Source organism: Microcebus murinus, chromosome 1, assembly GCF_040939455.1.
Source record: "Microcebus murinus isolate Inina chromosome 1, M.murinus_Inina_mat1.0, whole genome shotgun sequence".
In the NCBI taxonomy this organism is placed as follows: Eukaryota; Metazoa; Chordata; class Mammalia; order Primates; family Cheirogaleidae; genus Microcebus; species Microcebus murinus.
In genome coordinates this window covers 115294467-115314348 of record NC_134104.1, presented here as the reverse complement: position 1 = coordinate 115314348, position 19882 = coordinate 115294467, and the positions used below count along the sequence as shown (strand labels likewise).

The window sequence follows — 19882 nt, the reverse complement described above, 5'->3', positions numbered from 1 at the left end:
AAATAAGCTCCTTCCCTTTTTTCCCAACCTTCAGCACCTTCAGCTCTCAAATAAAGAGCTCACCTCTCAAATAAAGCTCATATGGCTGCCCTACGTGCAAAGGAGGCTGGAGATGGTACCCTTAGTCACCCGGCCTCTACAGCAGAAAGAGGCAAGGGAAAGGGGAGACTGGGAGTGGATTTTGCTACCTTGGCATGCAGTTTCTCAATCTCATTTACATCTCTCCCTCCAGCCCCCTCCCACCATAGTATCCCACAGATCCTATATTCCAGAAATGCCAAATTCCCTACAGTTCTCGGAACACCCCACATTTTTCCTGTCTCCATCTCTTGCACGTGCTCATTGCCTGCATAGCCTTCTAGGTCTGACAGTTTCTTCCCTTGTGATTCAGCTCAGCTGTGGCTCTCCCGTGAATATGTCCAACAAGCACACACCTCGGACCTCCTTGCTTCACACGCCCATTATGACATTTACTCTACTTTATTGAATTAACCTTCTGACCTCTCTGTCTCTATGTCTCCAAATCCTCAAGGGCAGGAGCCAGGCCTTATATGTCTCGGTATTCCTGGAACTCATTTCGGGGCATGACTCAATAAATGTTTGCTGCATAATGAATGGAAAACATCTAGTCACCATCTTTACTGTTGTTTATTTAACAAAAGTTTTGTTGGGCGTGCACCAAATGAGACGCTGTGATGAGTGCCTGAATTTGGATACAAAGATGAGTAAGACTATACCCTGGCCTCAGAGACGCCTACAGGGTCCTTTTGTTTGGACAAATGCAAAACTGGACAAGATGCCAGGACAACAGATGTAAACCAGGACTGTCCCGGGCACACCGGAACATATGGTCACCCAAATTACATACCAGCTTCTCTGAAAGCAGCAGTGCCATGGTGACTCATGCCCAGCCCGTTAGACCCTAGTCACTGCCAGAATTTCCTCGTTCAGGCCAATTAGTCTTCCTTCATTAGTACTTGGATCATATATGTTTTTTCATTGTTGTCATCCATATAGAAATCATCTACAAAATTTCATATTCCCAAAGCATTACATATACAGTGCACCTAAAAACACCTCATGAACAGATAAATAATTTTCAAACTTTTTTTTCAGGAGGAAGTCTTGCTATGTCACCCAGGCTAGAGTGCAGTGGCTATTCTCTTGCACCACAGCTTCATGCTCCTGGGCTCATGTAATCCTCCTGCCTCAACCTCCCAAGTAGCTGGGACTACGGGGACACATCGCTTTGCCTGGCTTTTCCAAACTTTTTTTATGTACTGAAATTCACAGCTGTCATCAGTGCATGACGCACATACGTATATAGATTTCTTGGTATTAACAATAAACTCTGATGTGTTGTCTTTATTGATGGGCCTTTGGTTGTTTCCAGCTTGTGCCCATTATGAATAATGGAACTACAAACATCTCAACATACATTCCTTTTTCTTTCTTCTTAGTTATTTCTTTGAGGTACATACTTCAAGGTTAAACAATCTGGTTAAAGGACAGGAACCATTTGATGTCTTTTATTTTCCATTGTTCTCTGTCATATTGCTCTCCTAAAAGTCTGAATCAATCTACAGAGCATATTTATCTGTTTTCCAATATGCCAATATTTTAAATTATCATTTTTATGTAATAATAGAAGCTATGGTCATTTTAGGGTGTTCTTTACTTGTATTTTTAACTGCTACAGAGGTTATTCTTTGTAGTATACTTTAACCAAAAGCAACCATATAGATTTTGTGAAAATATATTCTAATGTAAATATAAACTTTATAACTACAAGGTATATTGTAGACGTTCATTAAATATTTGTTGCATAAATAAATGTATTAAAATTACACACAGGCCCAGTGCAGTGGCTCACGCCTGTAATCCTAGCACTCTGGGAGGCCGAGGCGGGCGGATTGCTTGAGGTCAGGAGTTCAAAACCAGCCTGAGCAAGAGCGAGACCCCATCTCTACTATAAATAGAAACAAATTAATTGGCCAACTAATATATATATACAAAAAATTACTCAGGTATGGTGGCACATGCCTGTAGTCCCAGCTACTTGGGAGGCTGAGACAGGAGGATTGCTTGAGCCCAGGAGCTTCAGGTTGCTGTGAGCTAAGCTAATGCCATGGCACTCACTCTAGCCTGGGCAACAAAGTGAGACTCTGTCTCAAAAAAAAAAAAAATTACACACAGCCATAAAAAGACAAATACTGCATGAGGTACCCAGAGTAGTCAGATATATAGAGACAGAAAGTAGGATGGTGGTTGTCAAGCGTTGGGGGGAGGGGAAATGAGAAGATGTTGTTTAATGAGTATAGAATTTCAGTTTTGCAAGTTGAAGAGTTCTGGAGATTGGTTGTGCAACAGTGTGAATATACTTAACACTACCGAACTTACACTAACAAATGGTTAAGATGGTAAATTTTGTGTGTGTTTTACCATTTACACCACAAGTGTACTACCATAAGTATATATAAACATGCACATATATATTTAACCCAATGATCATTTGGCATATATAGTCAGTAGAAGTGTGTTTACAATATATAGTCATACATGTTAAATAAAACTTCATGTATGGAATTTTCTCATTTAACATGACAATATTAATTTTTCAATGCAGACCCAGGCAGACAGAGACGTGTGGTATTAATGTCATTACATAGCAAATAGAGTAAGAAATGTCATAGACTAGACAATATTATATGGACATTCACTATTAGTAATAAAGTGCTTCGACCTTAAAAATTTCATTTTATCTGCGAATTTAAAAAAAAAGAAGCAGAGCTTAAGGGGATGTTAGAGACACCCACTTGAACTTTTCATCTTAAAGATAAGGTGAGGAGACCAAGAGGCTAAGTGATTTTCCCACTCCAAAGGCAGCCACATCTGTTGCTTTTATAATGACCTCAGCCAACAACTCTTTGTCTCATTGGCCAGAATGGATCACATGGCTTCCCTTGCTGCACCAGAGGCTGCTGGGAAAGCAAGGAAAGAATAGGATAGATACATTGCCACCCCAAACAAATTAGGGTTCCCTGACCAAGGAAAGAAAAGGAGAATGAGTATTGGGTAGGCAACCAGCAGTATCTGCTACACTCACCTAAATGTCTTTGTTTTGTTTTGTCTTATTTTTTTGTTTGGGATGTTATAGGCTGGAACCAATGGTTACATGGCTCCTGAAATCCTAATGGAAAAAGTGAGTTATTCCTATCCTGTGGACTGGTTTGCAATGGGATGCAGCATTTATGAAATGGTTGCTGGACGAACACCATTCAAAGATTACAAGGAAAAAGTCAATAAAGAGGATCTAAAGCAAAGAACTCTGAAAGAGGAGGTCAGATTTCAACATGATAACTTCACAGAGGAAGCTAAAGATATTTGCAGACTCTTCCTGGCTAAGAAACCAGAGCAACGCTTAGGAAGCAGGTAAACTACCATATAACAGAGATGGTTGCTAATGTCAGCATTGTCCACAGTGATTTGGAAAATATTTTAGATTTGTGGCAAAGTCTTGGAATTAAGTATTATTATTTTCCTTTTATTATTTGCATATTATGTGACTATTTCTAATATTTTCAAACACTATAAGCACTTGATATGGAACAATCTCTAAGATATACTTTAAAGTAAATAAAAGGAGGTACAAAACACCTTGCATTTAAAGAAAGAGAAAAAGAATACATAATTCAAATAGTTGCATAGAATATTTAAAGGGAGTATACAAGGAATTTATAGGACTGGTTACTTCTGATGAAGGGAAATTGGGGGCTGGTGACAAGGATGCAATTAAAGATTTTCCATGTATACCCCTATTGTCTTTTGAATTTTGAGCCATGTGAATGCATTATCTATTCAGAAATGATTAAAATGAAAACTTTAAAGCAGTACTGATAGTCATAGGCCTGGAAAATTCTGCCCCTTTCAAATGTTTCCCATAAAATATCATAAATCTTTCAACAGATATTTATGGAGTACATAAGATGTTGCCAGCTGTTAAGTACAGTTAAAATTTGTTTTGAGGAAAACCAAGTTTTATGGTTTATAATGGAATAACAAGAACAAGATATTCTATTGTCAAGAAAAAATAAGTTAAAGCTGACCTCTGAAATGACCCTGGGCAGGGGATGACACTATTATATAGAGAGAAAATGGAAAGCTTTAGATTTACAAACATAAATTCATGTCCCAGCTCTGCTATATACTGATTGTTTTTACCTCAAGCAATTGAATTACTTTTCCTTAGAGTCAACATCCTTATATATAAAATGGGGGACGGTTATGGGTGTAATGGTTAATTCTATATGTCAACTTGGCTAGGCCACAGTACTCAAATATTTGGTCAAACATTATTCTAGATGCTTCAGTGTAGATTTTCAGATGAGATTAACATTTAAATCAGTAGACTTTGAGTAAAGTAGCTTTGAGTAAAGCTTACCCTCTATAACGTGGGTAAGCTTTATCCAACCAGTTGAAAGCCTTAATAGAAAAAGACTGATCTCTCCAGAAGAAATAGGAAATTCTGCCAGCAGACCACCTTTGGGTTCAAACTGCATCTCTTCCCTGGGTTTCCAGCCTGCTGGGCTACCCTGCAGACTTTGGACTTGCCAAGCCTCAGCAATTATGTGAGCCAGTTTCTTAAAATAAATTCTCTCTCTCTCTCTCTCTCTCTCTCTCTCTCTCTCTCTCTCTCTCTCTCTCTCTCTCTCCCTCCCCCCTCTCCCTCTCCCTCTCTCCCTCCCCCCTCTCTCTCTCCCTCTCTCCCTCCCTCCCCTCTCATACATTGTCAGGGAAGAAACACTTTCTCTACCTCTTATGTTCAGACCTTGGGGACATGCAAATAAAACCAACAAAAGACAGATTAGCAAGGCAAAAAATAGATTTGTATTCACCTACCTGGGTGGGAGTTCACTGAAAAATGTGACTAGAAGACAGAATATATACCATCTTAATAGAGGAACGGGAGGGGGAGAAGGGCACTTAAGGGAAAACAAATGACTTCTTGGGGACAGGGGGGAGGAGAAAGAACACTTAATTTTTGCTATTAATTTTTGGCCTGGTTTTTAAAAAATAGCCAAACAAAATTCATTTGTTAGTAACTTTCAAGTCTCTTCAGCTCAAAATAATTTGTTTTTTCACAGTGGTGCACCTGTACACCTTCAACACCATGCTGGTTCTGTTTCTCACTAACAAATACAGTGGGATATTTTGAGGTTTAGATACATATGTAAAGGTAGATAAAATGTGTGTTGGGAATTATTCAATAAGTGATAACAACAATTATTAATTTGTTCTAATGGAGATGTCAAATAATATTTTAACTAAACTGTGAGCTTGAATGTCTTAAATTACTTGGATTGAATTTTTAAAATCTAAAACATATATATTTAACAAATAAAAAATCTACAACTATAAAGTACTATAACTGATTTTGAAGGTAAGTCTAGGACATAGACAGCCAAATTACTCTAAGTCTTCCAAGTAATTGCCATTAGAGGTTTTAGAAGAAGACTGTAGAAGAGCCTTAGCTCAAAATGTTCAAGCATGCAGGCAAGCTATTAATTTTGATCTGATTTTTTTAAAATGGCCAAACAAAATTCATTTGTTAATAACTTTCAAAGCATGACAGATAACCAAATGAACTAGTGAGTATTTGAAATTAGATAGAATTCTACAGCTATTTTATGTGGAAGTAAAATATGGAACTAATTTTCCTGCACAGATTCCAACATGGCATTAGTAAGGTCAGAACACACTATATTGTGATAATAAGCAAACCCCAGAGTCTCAGCAGCTTAAAATTTTTTTTTAAATTGCTTTTCATTCATACAAAGTCCATTGTAGGCCCAGTTGCTCTCTGGGGCATCTCTCTTCCAAGCAAAGACTCAGGGATCCAGGCTGTTTTCATCAATGCTACCCTGGGACTTCTGGCCACAAGTGGTGCTGGCGGAAGAGAGAACATAGAGACCTTATGGAGCTTTTTACTGCCTCAGCCAGGAAGTGACATTTTACATGTCACTTCACACACGCTGTCACTAGAACTAGTCCTCGGGTTTGCCTAAGGGGGAAGGAGCTGGCAAGTGTTGTCTTCTGTGTGCCCAGGAAGGAGAGGCAAACAGGATACAGTGACCAGGATGATCACCCCATCTCCATCCTCGTGGACCTCAAGTTCAGGGAGTATCGGCAGGCACACGCACAGTGGCAGAGTCAGCAGGGACACCAACGGTCTCTTTAGATGATGCCCCCGAAGGGAACACCACCCACTCGGATGCCTCAATTCACATGTTTGCAAATCTATCTCAACACTCTATAAGCACACCCTTGGGTTTATAAAATGAAATATTGACAAACTTCTTCAGGAAAATGCCACCTTAAAGCACTTTGCCTAAATCAGCTTCATCAAGCAAAGCTTTTTTAATAAAGTATCTGTTGCTATGACTATTTCAGGTAAGACTTTTTATAATATAAGAGAAAAAGCATATAAAAAAAATAGCTGTTAGCCATGTGCAGTGGCTCACACCTATAATCCTAATACTTTGGGAGGCCAAAGTAGGAGGATTGCTCAAGGCCAGGAGTTCAACACCAGCCTGAGCACTATATGAAGACCTTGTCTCCACAAAAAGTAGAAAAATGAGCTGGGCGTGGGGGCACATGTCTGTAGTCCCAGCTACCCAGGAGGCTGAGGTGGGAAGTTCCCTTGAGCCCCAGGAGCTTGAGGTTGCAGTGAGCTATGATCGCACCACTGCACTCCAGCACTGCTCTGAGTAAGACCTTATCTCAAAAACAAACACACAAAAAACACACAAAAGCCCAACTGCTCAGTGAAAGAGAAAAGCTCCCAACATTTTTATTCTAACTCTTTGTATTTTTAAAAAATGTATTCAACTGAGATACTGCAGGATTAAGGTGGTGGTTATCCTCAAAAGCCAACGTCTAGACAGCATGTTTCCCAGCATTTGAAATGAATTAAAAACCATTCTCCTGTAGACACCATTGAAGAGGATTACTGTCTTTGCCTTTATGGGTCTGGAAGTTAATTTTGCAGAGAAGCCAAAAGCTTTTCTGAGCACTTTACAGGGGCTCCAGACAGGGTCAACTATAATGTGTTCCAAAATAAATATATATATTTTTAAAATAAAAGATAAAGACCACTTAAGATTTTTTATAGATTTGATTCTGATCAGTCAACACAGCAGAGCAAGAGCAAATAACCATGCAATCTGTGACTTAAATGCTTCTCTGACATACAATTTCATGCCAATCCCCATTGTTCTTGACAGACCAAATCCTAGAGTGTATGGGCAGGTGGAGCCTTGGCTTCATTGACTATTATAAGAAAATCCATCGTAATGTCTGTGTGGGGTTTGATAACAGAAGAGCTTCTGTCAACGCCTGGAAATATATTCCTCTGCAGCAAGCAGAAGTCTTTCTTGCAGCTGCCAGTTAGGCTATTGCAATAGATGCTGCCTCCCTCAACAGCCTCTCCTATTTGTCTAAAGCGCACTGCACAACGGTGGGCCAAGAGACCCCTGCACAAAGCTGCCAGGAGAAGATTCAAGAGTAAGATAGTCCTCGTGCTATTTTAATGACAGAACTGTGATGGCAGTTGCTAATGCCAAAGATCAAAGTGATCCGATTCATGGTGGCCCAGACACAGGGTGAGGAGTAGAGATCAGAAAGCCTGGTCTCTATTGGTAGCATTGACAACCACAGACACTTCTTGGGAAAAAGTAGAAGACACAGGTCCTGCCCTCCAGGTGCATCTAGCAGGATTGCTGAAGAACATAAAGGAAACCTCGAAATGGTCCATGGTTCTCTGGTCTTTCACGATTAGTCGCAAAAGGGCTGCAGTCAGCCAACTCTGATGGACAAACCAAGACCACCTGCGCTGGGCGTGCTTGAGATGCTATTTGAGAACTCTCCATCCTGATGAGTCCCAAGGTAGCCAAGCTCCTGGGCACTGTCCATGTTAGAGCTGGTGAGAGGGAGTTTTAAGGGCCCTTTTAAGGCCCCTGTGTCAGCGTGTTCCTGCCAGCGGTCATGGAAGTGATACAAGCTCCTTGCCTGTGGCCCTTAGTCCCATTCCAGCTCCTTCATTATCTTTGAGACATACACGTGTAGGGCTGATTCCTGATCTACCTGGGTGGAATTCTAGCTCTATCCTTCTCCTGCAACATTTAAAATCCACCTGATACCTTAGGCCAAGCGCGGTGGCTCACGCCTGTAATCCTAGCACTCTGGGAGGCCGAGGCAGGCAGATCGCTCAAGGTCAGGAGTTTGAAACCAGCCTGAGCAAGAGAGAGACCTTGTCTCTACTAAAAATAGAAAGAAATTAATTGGCCAACTATCTATATATAGAAAAAATTAGCCGGGCATGGTGGCGCATGCCTGTAGTCCCAGCTACTCGGGAGGCTGAGGCAGGAGGATCACTTGAGCCCAGGAGTTTGAGGTCACTGTGAGCTAGGCTGATGCCACAGCACTCTAGCCCAGGCAACAGAGTGAGACTCTGTCTCAAAAAAATAAAAAATAAAATAAAATCCACCTGACACCTTAGAAAGGGGAATGTTTCTGTGCAAATTATATCTCAATAAACCTGACTTTTTAAAAAATCTATCTTTGAAGCTTCAATTTATCTCAGTAACCCTCCCTCAAGACTCTTAATCTATAAGCATGTAAACCACACAGAAATGGGGCGGGAGGTTCTGGGAGCTGGCAAGCCTGCATTTTCCTTTCATTCAGTAGATGGGAACTTGGTGGCTTTTGGAAGAAAGGAGACACTTTTGTAGCACCTCTTGCTGCAGCTCTCCATACACAGTGCGGAACGCCCAAGAAGTTCTAGTCGGACCTTTCTGGATGGGGCTAGGCCTAAGTCGGCAGAACAGCAACCTGACGGTGGCTGGACATCAGACGCCTCCAACTCTTTCTCTTTTCCATAATAAAATTTGATTACAATTTTTCCTTTGAAACAGTCATCTATTTTCTCTGGCTTCCTCAGATGCTCGGCTATTTATATTTCGTCACCACTTGCTCTCCAGGCTTCTTCGCTGCTGGCATAAACAAGCCACTGTTAAGATGGCCAAACTGCGTTGATAGTTTAGGTGCATACTTTGATTAATTGTACTGCTTTTTGCTGGAGATACAATAAACTACACTTTTGATTTGAAATCGGACATTTCATACTGAATGACCTAATACAGGCATTAGAGACAGAGAGGGCTGCTGTGCCAGTTGCATGTAATCATGTAAGTGAGGAGCTGAACGTTCTGTTAGCTGAGAATAGGCCCTGAATAAATGCCAGTTATCCTTATGTTTGTCATCAGTTGTGTCATTATTGTGTTTCGCCTTTAGTCCTCCTACCGGGCAGAGTCTGTTGCAGTTATCATCGGCACGGGGGAGTCTCAGAAGAGGATCTGCGGGGGAAGCTCTCCATCCTTTCCTGGAAAGCTTTTTGGCATCTGGAATGAAAAACATAAAGGAGAGACTATGAATGTGATTAATTTCTATTAAGGTTGATTTATGACAGAAGTAGACTTCTTTCAAAAGGAAGACATTTCTTAATCAGACCAGGAAATCTCTTCACATTTTTAAAAAAGAAGAATTCATCTTGAATCTGATACCACAAAACAGCCCCCTTTTTATTTAGTTAAAGCCCAGCTTTGAAAGGAGCCAAGAGAAGTATGTTGGGCAGCCTGTAAGATGGTTCCCAGTGATCCCTGTCTCCTGGCAGTCACACCCACGTGTAATCCCTTTGCCTTTCACGTGGGCTGCACTTATTGACTTGCTTCTAGCAAATGGAATGTGGCAGAAATAATGAGATGAGTCTTCCAAGATTAGGTCATAAAAAGACTGTGGCTTCTGTCTTGGAGGCATGCAAGCTTGATCTCTCTCTCTCTCTCTCTCTCTCTCTCTGTCTCTCTCTCTCATAATTTGCCTTGAGAAAGTCACCTGCAACGTTATAAAGCAGTCCTGTGGAGAGGCTCCTTTGATGAGGGATAGAGGTTTTGACACTAACCACACAAGTAAGCTTGGAAACAGATCCATCCCCCAACCTCAGTTGAACCTTCAGATGAGACCACAACCCTGGCCAACGGCTTTACTGCAACTCCACAAGAGACTTCGAGCCGGAGACACCCACTTAGGCCATGTCCAGTTTCTTGACCCACAAAAACTATGAGATCATAAATGTTGTTTAAAGCCACTAAATCTGGGGGCAATTTGTTACATAGCAATAGATGACTAATACGAGAGGTTACGCAGGAACATACTTTTTTCTCTTATTCTAAGGCAGATACTGGAATAATTTCTAGCATAGAGAGGAGGGTTTGATAATAATAACCATAGTCTTGAGCACCAAATTGTATGTTCATTTTTACTATTGCAAACTACTAATGGATTTTAAGTCTTTAAAGAAATACCACCCAGATTACTGTGGCAGTTGGGAGGTGGGTGTGGCTTCTAGAAATCATATCATGCTATCAGTGAGGAATATGAGTGCTGTCTTTTGAAATGTGAGTGGTGGGGAGGGAGGAGAAGGTGAGGCCGGAAAAAAAAAAATTAAAAATAGGAAAAAAATGTTAGTGGTGGTTGTGTGGAACAAAGATATACTTAACTTGTTCTGTGAAGAGGCAATGACAAGAAGCAAGCAGGTCTGGCTCCATGGAACTTTCCAGGTATTTCCATGAAACACCAAGGTAAAAGTCATGTCAAATGTTTGACTTTAAAAATTACATGCATATGTGAATGATGTCTGCAAACAAAGAAAATGCTACTGTTTATATATAATGGAATTTGGGGTGATTTTAAAAGTTATTATTTTTCAAAGTTATTCTTTATGTCATTGCATTGTCTTTGTCATTGAAATGTAACGTATTCTAAGAAAAGAATCCTGCACCCTTTGTATTGTTACAAAATACCTTTCCTATTTTGGTTTGGTAACTATGTCTGAGGCTGATCATCTCCTTTCTTCACAGAGACAAGTCCGATGACCCCAGGAAACATCCTTTCTTTAACACCATCAACTTTGCTCGCCTGGAAGCCGGCCTAATTGAACCCCCCTTTGTGCCAGACCCTTCGGTGGTGTATGCCAAAGACATCGCTGAAATCGACGATTTCTCGGAGGTTCGGGGGGTGGAATTTGATGAGAAAGATCAGAAGTTCTTCCAGAGATTTGCAACAGGTGCTGTCCCCATAGCATGGCAGGAAGAAATTATAGAAACAGGACTTTTTGAGGAACTGAATGACCCCAACAGGCCCACAGGTTGTGGGAGGGGTAATTCCTCCAAGTCTGGTGTGTGTTTGTTATTATAAATTGTTTTCTCTACCAGGCAGGCAGCAGAAGTCTCGCTGACATAATCCTCAAATGTTCCTAACCCACGGGAATCTGTTGAAGGGGGGCTGGTCAATTAGGAGGGACACTGCAACCACAGAACAGTTCAGAGAGCAGGAGAGCTGACTCTAGGACATGTTTTCTTTTTTCTTTCTTTCTTTTTTTTTTTTTCATAAAGATGAGTAAAATCTCAGTTTTCGCTGAAGACTAGCAAAAGGAACACTCAGGTTTATCTTGATAAATTAAAAGCATGAGCCCTCCACCATCACGTCCCTGGGAATTATGCAAAGTCCTAGGAATAGAGAATGGAACTTTGTGGTGTACCCTGAAAATGAGCATTTGCAATTCTTAGTAAATAATCATTTTAGTTCTTCTTTGTTTATATCCTTTCTTCCCCTTCATCTTTTGGTATTTCTTTTACTTCTGTACTTACAAAAAGGATTTTGAAGCTGGAAATAAACATTCCTGATGTTGTCTCCTTAAAAAGGAGTAGATTGCAATATTTTAGATTACAGAATAATTTTCCATTTCATTCATAGTTTCTTTTTCATGTTTTTGTTTTTTTTTTTTTTTTTTTTTTTTTTTTTTTTTTTTGCAAGAGAGCAAGAGGATTTATTTCCAGCGCAGCGCAGGGGCTAGCAGCATCACCGAGATGGGGAAGCTGCCCCTTTTTCATGTTTTTGAAATGACTTGCTATCATAATGTTGAAGCATTTTAGATGTAAATATCCATGAAGTCTGTGAATTAAACTATTCTGTAAATTTAGTTGAGTCCTTTAAGTGTTATAATACGCTACAAATTGCTCACACTTGCAATACCAAATGCTATTGATTCCTAAACTTTGCCAAACTTTGGGATCACCTAGGGATCTTTTAAAATACTAATGCATGACTCTCACTCCTAGACATTCTGATCCCCACCCTCAGGTATGGGGTACAGCTTGGGCATTTCAATTTTCAGAAGCTCCCCAGGTGATTCTAATGTGTAGCAAAATTTGGTAGACACTGCCATGTATTAAATACAATTAAATGTTACTACATGTGAGTCCTTATTTTAGTTGCTCAAAACTTCAATCATACATCTTGATGGTAACTATTCAAATATCCCCAAAGCATATAATTTCAGCAATTGCAGTGTAAATCAAACTGAAGACAATCTGAATTCATCTTGTAGATTCCTCTTGTCCTTGCATACTTTAGTTCAGGCATCCTCAAACTACGGTCCGCGGGCCACATGCGAGTGTTTTTGCCCATTTGTTTTTTTACTTCAAAATAAGATATATGCAGTGTGCATAGGAATTTGTTCATAGTTTTTTTTTAAACTATAGTCCAGCCCTCCAACAGTCTGAGGGACAGTGAACTGGTCCCCTGTTTAAAAAGTTTTAGGACCCCTGCTTTAGTTCCTCACACCTATCTTGGGACTTAGATTTCTTGGCTATTTCAAGGCCTGAAGGAGACATTTGGGCTTAGAAATTAAGTTGAACAAATTGTGAGGCCCCATTTCAAGAGGTTGCCCAGCCAGCACTGTATTATAGAATACTTCTCAAAAGCACAGCCACAGTGAGAACGCTGTCTGCAAAAAATATATTTGGGACACAAATATAAATCTGGGTGATATATTTAAAAAGAAAGAATATATGTGTGCATAATGAAATCTCATTTGTCCCATTGGTGAAAAACCTGGCTAAAGTCATTTTAAAAGTCGTGCTCTTTGAATAAGGGATGCAAGAGTTGCAAATATACTGGCTGAGAAACTTTTGGTTAGCTAGAATCCAACTAACAGAAATACTCATCTACAAGACAGTATTAACCCTATCTGGCGAGTGAGAAGAGCCCCTCTGGGAGTTGAGGCCTGGCCTGGTGCACACGTTGTTTACTCTCTCACTCCTACTCCATCCTCAGCGTGCTCCCTAGTGCTCCAAATCCTAACCTGGAAAGCTGCACAGTCCTCACCAAAGCAGGATACAATTATTTTGTGCCCACTAGATTCTTTTTCCTAAGGCAAGAAAGTAGATTAAAAGTTGGTAAAATATTGGTAAAATTTCTAACAAGTCTCTTTTAACAAAAAACTGATTAACAGTGAACAAAACTTCAGTTAACCAGAGCATTTCCATAGTAGAGTTCCCAGGATTTGGCTTCATAGACATTAGAAATAAAAATAACATCGTGCCAGGATCAGTGGCTCAGGCTGATAAACCCAGCACTTTGGGAGTCCAAGGCAGGAGGATCACTTAAGGCTGGGAGTTCTAGAACAGCCTGGACAACATAACAAGACCCTATCTCTACAAATAAATAAATAAAAACTACATCTTGTTTATTTGTCAATTATGCCTTAACAAAGCTGGGGGTGGGGAAATAATAGAAACTAATAATTAAAGACAAATAGCCCAATTTAAAATGGACAAATAACTTGGAAAGACACATACACACAATTTTTTTTTAATAAAAATGTCTTCTTTACTTGCATTAGTTCCTTAAGGTGAATTTTTGCTGCTTTCAATAAACTTTAAATCTTCCCACAACCACGCTTGACTAGCTTTAAAAAAAAAATAAAATAAAATAAAATAAACTTTAAATCTGTTTCATTTATTAGAACTAACTCAGGAAAATAATTGAATAAATAGTAAATAACTATGTAAGTAGTGAAGATTTGATAAGTAACTATACAAATAGTAAATAATATATATTCCCAGCTACTTAGGAGGCTGAGGCAGTAGGATTGCTTGAGCCCAGGAGTCTGAGGTTGCTGTGAGCTAGGTTGATGCCACTGCACTCTAGCCTGGGCAACAGAACAAGACTCTGTCTCAAAAAAAAAAAAAAAAAAAAAAATCCCCAAGTAAGTATGTATTGAGGTCTAGTTACTCACATTTTAAAAGAGGAAACCAAGGCTCATAGAGGTTTTGTAACTTGTACAAGTCCCACAGCTTTGCAGTGTTGTTGTGAAGACTGGAAATAATGTATATGAAGCACATTGCACGTGACTGGCACGTAGTAGGGGCATTAACCAATTGAAGGCTCTGGCCAGTAAGTAACGACGGGTTGAGAGGAAATGATTCTAGGTCAGGGAACAAAACAAGTAAGGGCTGAACCAGGTCACCTTTACAAAAAGTTTCAGAGGAAGTGAGAGAAGGAAGAGAGCTGGGTCCCAGGAAGTGGTTGAAAAGGAAAATTTTAAGGCACAGTTAAAGAAAAATCTAATTAGAATAAGTGGAGACGTCAGGACCAGAGGTGACTCCCAGGCCTCTTTGTCACATGCCATGTGGGGAACCACATGGGCCAAGTCAAAGTGACGGAGGCTCATCTGGACAAGGGCAGGGCAGGGACAGGCCGGATTGGGGAGACTAAACATTGGAGACGACAGAAATGCAAAGGGACCGGTGCAGGTTATGGGGGGGATTTAAGGAAAGACGTAAATAAGATGCAGATGGATGTTTCATCAAAGGAAGGAAGTGATTTTTGAAAAGAGATGATGCTTGCTTATTTTTAAAAAGTTAGAGTGAGCTTATGTTTTTATAGAAAATTTCAACAAACATAATGAAATATCAGGGGAAACAAAGACATAGAGGTGTTAAACATTTAGACAAAGAAGAACTAGGGACAAGTCACTTTTATTGTTTCCATTTGTCAGGGATTATTTTGAATGTTTGTTTCTCAAAGCAGTAGTAGCTTAGAAAGGCCCTGCAAAGCAGAAGATATAGATGATGCTTTTTTAGGAAGTAGTGATGATGACTTATTGACTTTAAGATTGTAAGCCACAAAGGGTTGAAAAATTATCCTCAATTTTTGTTTTGAACATGGATTTTATTTTATTTTATTTTATTTTATTTGAGTCAGGGTCTCACTATGTTGCTCAGCCTGGTCTTGAGCTCCTGACCTCAAGCAGTCCTCCTGCCTTGGCTTCCCAAAGTACTAGGGTTACAGGTGTGAGCCACCACACCCCGCCCATCCCCTGAGTATGAATTTTAGTATGTTTTTCATTTAGGTGACCAGACATGAATGTGAAATAATTCAATAATTTAAACCTTGCTTCTTAGAAATTATTAGAGCCATGTCTTTTGAAATCATGACAGTCTACCAGATCAATTTTTAAAGATCATTATATTGTATATATCATTAGGACAGTTTAGTAGTAAAACTTATGTAAATTGTTTAGACAGTAAAATGTGATGAAAACTAATTAGTGAAAATAATCCTTGCTTCTTAAATGGTTGCTCTTATAGTTTTAAACCTTAAAAGGGAAAATAAATGACACAAGAAATACAAGGAAAAAAGATGAATATAAAAAATGGTTTTTATCTGGAAGATCTACTATATTAGCCATTTTGATTATGAAAAATAAAAGTAAAGACTTGCTGGATTTTCTTGGGTCATCCAGGAAAAATCATTGCAGTTATACAGATTTAGTTATTCTTTCAAAAAATATTGGTGCCTATCATGTGCCAGGCTCCATTCTGGTTTTTGAAGATATGCTAGTTCTATTCCTTTAGGATGTCCAGATTAGAAAGTGTGTTTGGCCGGGCGCGGTGGCTCATGCCTGTAATCCTAGCACTCTGGGAGGCTGAGGCGGGTGGATCATTTGAGCTCAGGAGTTCAAGACCAGCCTGAGAAAAAGCGAGACCCCGTCTCTACTATAAATAGAAAGAAATTAATTGGCCAACTAATACATATAAAAAGATTAGCTGGGTATGGTGGCACATGTCTGTAGTCCCAGCTACTCGGGAGGCTGAGGCAGGAGGATTGCTTGAGCCCAGGAGTTTCAGGTTGCTGTGAGCTAGGCTGATGCCACGGCACTCACTCTAGCCTGGGGAACAAAGTGAGACTCTGTCTCAAAAAAAAAAAAAAAAAGAAAGAAAGAAAGTGTGTTTATTCTCCCTGGGTATTAGTAAATCTTTATATCTCTCTGGGTGGAGATGAATTTTGTACTTTCCATTTTTCCCCAAGGTTTCTGCACTGAGCATATCATTCTTTTTAAAAATCAGGAAAAAGCATATGATTTAAAGCAAGGCAAGATGTGTGTCATAACTGGAAGCAGGTATGGGGGACATGTGCAGGCTGACCCTGGCAATAATTGGCCCTCGAGGAACCACTCTCTTCCCTGCAAGGGCATCAGCCTGGGCACTGCAAGTAAGGCCGGGCTCCACGTCCAGGCCAGCGGTCTCCTGGATACAGCTGCACTTGGCACCGAAGGCTGGGCCAGGTCAGTGGTTCCACTATCTAGACCACGAACTGTCTAGACGGGGTAAAGTGTTTACCTAATCTCTGAGAATTGAAAGAAAGGATAATGTAACAAGCTTTTCATGCACTATTTTCTTTAAAATATCTTCATTTACGAGTACTTAAAATATCCTCTTTTATTAAATAGCTCATATTTGACAAAGATAAATATTGTAGACCCCATAATTATCTCCCCAATATTTTTAAAGATTTTACTGACCCATGAGATCTCAAAATCTGGGAGCCTCTGGGCTGGATAACCTTGAATGACATTCCAATTGTAGGGAAACATTTGTGCTTCATTGGAAAAGCATGCATTGTCTAGAGGAGGCCCTGCATACTTTTTTCTGTAAAAGACTAGATAGCAAATATTTTAGACTTCGCAGATGGCAGCTTCTTAGTTCTGCCTTTGTCTTGTGAAAGGAATCACAGACGATATGTAGAGGACTAAGGGTGGCTGCGTTCCAATAAAACTTTACAAAAACAGGCGTGGGGCTGGATTTGGCCACAAGCTGTAGTTTACAGATCCTAGTCATGAATAAACTCTTATTGTTAAACTGAATAGGTTATCTGTTTCTAAGGGAGATATCGTATAACTCTCTAAACTATAGGTAACTCGTGAGAACATAAAATAACTCTCACCTAGAGACATGCAAATGAACCCTTCTCTGTCCTGTCTACTTGGGCTGCCATGACCAAGTAACACAAACTGGTGGCTTGAACAACAGAAATTTATTTTCTCCAGATTCTGAAGGCTTGAAGTCTAAGACTAAAATGTTGTCAAGGTTGATTTCTTCTGAGGCCTTGCTTCTTGGCTTGTGGATGGCTGTTCTCTCTCTGTGTCTTCTCATGGTCTTCCCCCACGTGTGTCTTAATCTCCTCTTCTTCTACGAGAACCAGCCACATTAGGGCCCATTTTAAGGCCTTCATTTTAACTTAATTACCTCTTTAAAGAGTCTGTCTCCAAGTACACTCACATTCTGAAGTACGGGGTTTAGGACTTCAACGTATGAATTTGCGTGGAGGTAATTCAGCCCAAAGCACCCCCAAGCCAGTTTTATGTCCATTTGCTGATTCGTTTCAACATTCCCTTACTCCATATAAATTTGTGCTTTGACTTCTTTGAACTTACTGTAACATCTCTCCTTATTACTGAGTTAAATAAAGTCTTTAACATGTGTTCATTTTTATGACAGTCATGATTTTATCTTTTTTTTTTTTTTTGAGGAATATCCATTAACACAACCCAGAATGTGACAATGAGATCAAGGATCTGAGGCTTTTTTTTTTTTGAGACAGAGTCTCACTTTGTTGCCCAGCTAGAGTGAGTGCTGTGGCATCAGCCTAGCTCACAGCAACCTCAAACTCCTGGGCTCAAGCAATCCTGCTGCCTCAGTCCCTCAGGTAGCTGAAACTACAGGCATGCGCCACCATGCCCGGCTAATTTTTTCTATATGTATTAGTTGGCCAATTAATTTCTTTCTATTTATAGTAGAGATGGGGTCTCGCTCTTGCTCAGGCTGATTTTGAACCCTAGACCTCGAGCAATCTGCCTGCCTCAGCCTCCTAGAGTGCTAGGATTACAGGCGTGAGCCATCAGGCCCAGCCAAGGACCTGGGGCTTATTTTTGAAATTATGGTTCCAGAAGCAAAGGTTCTCAGCAAGAGCACTCTCTCTTTTTGTTCTCTTATGAAATACACAACAGAGAGGAGCCCTTAAACAGAGTAAAGAGAGGGCGGGGGCGGGGGGGGTGCGGTGGTGTTGGCAATCCCAGAAAGCAGTTAGCATTTCCCCAGGAGTTTGGTTGAGTTTCACGGGCACCAGCTGACTATTGTATACTTTTAAACCACTTCGCCCCACCCTGCCTCTCTTCTGCATTGCCAGCTGTCATGTCCATTCCTGCACCCCGTCCCTGCAGGCAGCAGAAGGCGTTGTGGGGGGAGAGAGAGCGGGAGGAGAAAGCCAGGAGCCAAAAGAACCAAGGAAGCTTGAGCAGTTCACCTGCTAGTCGTGCAGTGCGCTGAGCCTGCAGGGCCACCGATGCAGTCGTGCGAGTTCCAGAGGCACGCCCAAGGCAGGCACCAGTTCAGAGTCCCTGTACCACCAGCTCCCTTCTGAAGGCTGCCAGATGAAATGCAGGATGTCCAGTTAAGTCTGAATTGCAAATAAACAATGAATAATATTTTTCTGGTATAAATATGTCCCAAATGTTGCACAGGACATATTTACAGTAAAAAATTATCTGTAGTCCATGAGTACAGATAATCGACTAAACACAGTGTGTGGTCAGGATTAATTAAAATTCAGAAAAACTAGCAAACACAGTTAGAGCTCCCTTTGAGTTGCTTGAGTCTGAATCTAACATGAATCTACCAGATCTGTCCTCAGTTACAGCTTCTGGATGGTTTTTCTCTTTTTTTTTAGACAGAGTCTCACTCTGTTGCCCTGAGTAGAGGGGCCCGGTGTCAGCCTAGCTCACAGCAACCCCAAACTCCTGGGCTCAAGTGATCCTCCTGCCTCAGCCTCCTGAGTAGCTGGGACTACAGGCATGAGCCAACATGCCCGGCTAATTTTTCTATTTTTAGAGAGACAGGGTCTCGCTCTTGCTCGGGCTGGTCTCGAACTGCTGAGCTCAAATGATCCTCTTGCCTCGGCCTCCCAGAGTGCTAGGATTACGTGAACTACCACGCCCAGCCAGCTTCTGGATATTTTTTGCAGCAAGTCCATGTGTGTGTTCTCACCTAAAGATAGTTGGCTGGTCAGTGTTGCCCACATCACCACTACTACTGCCAATAATAATAGCACAATAAAAGTTTCCATTTAATGAGCACATACTATGTGCCAAGCACTATACATGGCACTTTTTGCATATTAATTCCAATGCTCACAATCATTCTGTAAAGTAGGTATTATTATTATTATCTGCATTTTATAGGTGAAGAAAAGAAAGCTCTAGCAGAGGTCCTCAAACTTTTTAAACAGGACGCCAGTTCACTGTCCCTCAGACCGTTGGAGGGCTGTTGGAGAGTGTGGGCACATTCCACACATGTGCACTGTGGGCCCGGGACAAGTCGGCTGCTAAGCAGGACAGGCAGCAGCGGCAAAAACACCTGGCGGGCCGGATAAATGTCCTCGGCGGGCTGTATGTGGCCCTCGGGCCACAGTTTGAGGACGCCTGCTCTAGAGATTAACTGACCTTCCTAAAAACACAGTAAGTGCTGAGTTAACCCAGCTCTGTCTGACAACGCTTGGCAATGAGGCACTGGTTTCCCCAGGTAGAAACTTTCTCCGTTCCTGTTCCTTGAACAGAGGTAGTAGACTAAGCCCAAGGAAGAAATAA

The 19882-nt window shown here is 40.7% G+C and overlaps 1 protein-coding gene across 1 annotated transcript in view; it reads left to right on the top strand.

The window, feature by feature from the left end:
* Positions 1-11422, top strand: part of GRK7 (G protein-coupled receptor kinase 7) — a 37119-nt gene extending 25697 nt beyond the window's left edge. The window contains exons 3-4 of the mRNA XM_012762347.2: positions 3158-3432; positions 10974-11422. Of these exons, the coding sequence (XP_012617801.1) occupies positions 3158-3432; positions 10974-11310 (612 nt within the window). The 3' untranslated portion in view covers positions 11311-11422. The remainder of the gene's footprint in view (positions 1-3157; positions 3433-10973) is intronic.
* Positions 11423-19882: the final 8460 nt, after the last annotated feature.